The following is a 1,896-nucleotide window of genomic DNA, read 5'->3' as shown; positions in this document are numbered from 1 at the left end:
AGCTCCTCCTGGTCACAAGGGTGGATGAAATCGAAGATGCTGTGTCCTATCAGCTCCAACTGGGGGAGGGGGGAAAAAAATCACAGCCAGTGTTGGAAGGGGGGGGGCACCCTATGCCAGACCTGCCCCCCCCCCCCACTCCACTCCACACTCAGCGCCTCCCCTGCAGGCCCCTGGTCCCTGCCTACCAGAGCAGGGCAACCAGCTGATGGATTAACACTCCCCCACCTCCCCCCCACAGAGCAACTCCCCCCCGCCACTCCTTTCCCATTCCCAGTGGCGGCCGCGGAGGGGATCCCAGAGTGGGGCCGGGGATGGAGCCCCCAGCCCTGCTCCCTGCCGGTGGGACACACACACACACACACACACTCACTCACCTGGGTCAGCCCCAGGTGCTTGCTGACATTCTCCGACAGGTACGCCATGTCGCCCTCCTCCGTCAGCACCATGACGAAACCGTCCAGCGCCTTCAGGTAACAGGCGTCCACCTGCTCCGGCTGCCCGCGCCACTCCTCTGCCGGCCACAAGCACAGGGGTCAGGGCGGGCCCCCCGCCCCGGGGCAGCCAGGGGGGGGGAGCAGGGCTCTAACGGGGGAAGGGGCAGGTTCCAGTCTGCCCCACAACCCTCCCCCAGTGATAAGAGACCCCTGGTGCCCTCCATCGGGGCCCATCCAGCCTGGTATCTCTCTCCCTTCCCCCCCCCACCAGCTCAGACCCATGGGCCCCTCCAGCCCGTGCACAGCAATGGCCAATCCCGGACGCCTCCGCACCAGCCAAGTCTCCCCCACGATGCCCGGAGGGGACCGGATCCCCTTCCTGACCCTGACCCCACCGGCACCCTGAAGCCTGCCATCCCATTGGGCCCGCCCGGCTGCTGGGAGCAGGCAGAGCTGGTGCCGCCCCTCGCCCCCGTCCGAGCGCCGGCGGGGAGCCGGGAATGTCCTGGCACCCAAAGGTGGGGAGGGGGCCTCACCCGAGGTGATGAGTTTGTGCATCCGCAGGTAACTGATGGTGAGGCGCATGATGGAGGCCTTGTCCAGGTGGGCGCTGACCCCCCGGGCGAAGGGCAGGGTGTGGGCCAGCTGGTAGAACACTTCCGTCTCCTTGCTCCGCCGGCATCGCGCCGCGTCCCGCGACTTCTCTTTGCGGAGCTCCGTCGTAGACCGGCTGCCGGGGTGGGGGGAGAGAGAGAGAGACACACACGGCGCCAGGTCAGGGCACCTGCTCCGGGGGGATGCTCGTTCCCCCCTCCGGCACACACACGCCAGGCCCCAGAGCGAAGCCTGACACCTGAGTTCTATCCCCGGCTCTGGGAGGGGCGTGGGGTCTAGTGGTTAAAGCAGGGGGCTGGGAGCCAGAACTCCTGGGTTCTATCCCTGGCTCTGGGAGGGGAGGGGAGTCTAGTGGTTAGAGCAGGGGGATGGGAGCCAGGACTCCTGGGTTCTATTTCCAGCTGTACTGATGACTGGTTTGATTTTGGGAGGGGAAGGAAGGCTTCATGGTCTGACCCCACTAGCCCCCCACCCACCCACGCCAGACATGGCTCCCCTGATTGTACTCAGCCAAACAGGGTCATCCCAAGCCCTGTTCACCCAGCTTCTCCCAGGGCCCCTCGGAATATCCCTGTGGGGGAGGGGGGACAGAGCAGGGGGCCAGGGCAGCCCCCTGCACCAGGACACCCCCCAGAGCCCCCCACAACCAGAAAACCCCCAACACACACCACCCCCCAGCAGCTGCAGGGTTGCTCAGAGCCAGGTCCCGCATGGGGTCCCAACAGACCGTTAATATTAGGGGTGGGGACCGGGGGAGGGGGCAAAGGGAGATGTGGGGGAACCTCGAGGGGAGCGGGGCAGTGTGTGATGAGGGGAGGGGAGTCTAAGCCAACTATGCATAGGA

General features: G+C 66.2%; 1 protein-coding gene across 1 annotated transcript; it reads right to left on the bottom strand.

The window, feature by feature from the left end:
- Positions 1 to 5: 5 nt before the first annotated feature.
- On the bottom strand, positions 6 to 1,325 carry LOC112123743 (hypoxia-inducible factor 3-alpha-like; the record flags this gene model as incomplete). Its single annotated transcript, XM_024222331.2, has 3 exons — positions 6 to 59; positions 378 to 514; positions 974 to 1,325. Coding segments are annotated over 3 exons (543 nt in total), but the record flags the coding sequence as incomplete, so codon positions are not given.
- Positions 1,326 to 1,896: the final 571 nt, after the last annotated feature.

Source organism: Terrapene carolina, unplaced genomic scaffold (genome assembly GCF_002925995.2).
Source record: "Terrapene carolina triunguis isolate 2854851 unplaced genomic scaffold, T_m_triunguis-2.0 Scaffold11145, whole genome shotgun sequence".
NCBI lineage: Eukaryota > Metazoa > Chordata > Testudines > Emydidae > Terrapene > Terrapene triunguis.
The sequence above is the reverse complement of the archived record's forward strand: the minus strand, read 5'-3'. Positions and strand labels throughout refer to the sequence as shown.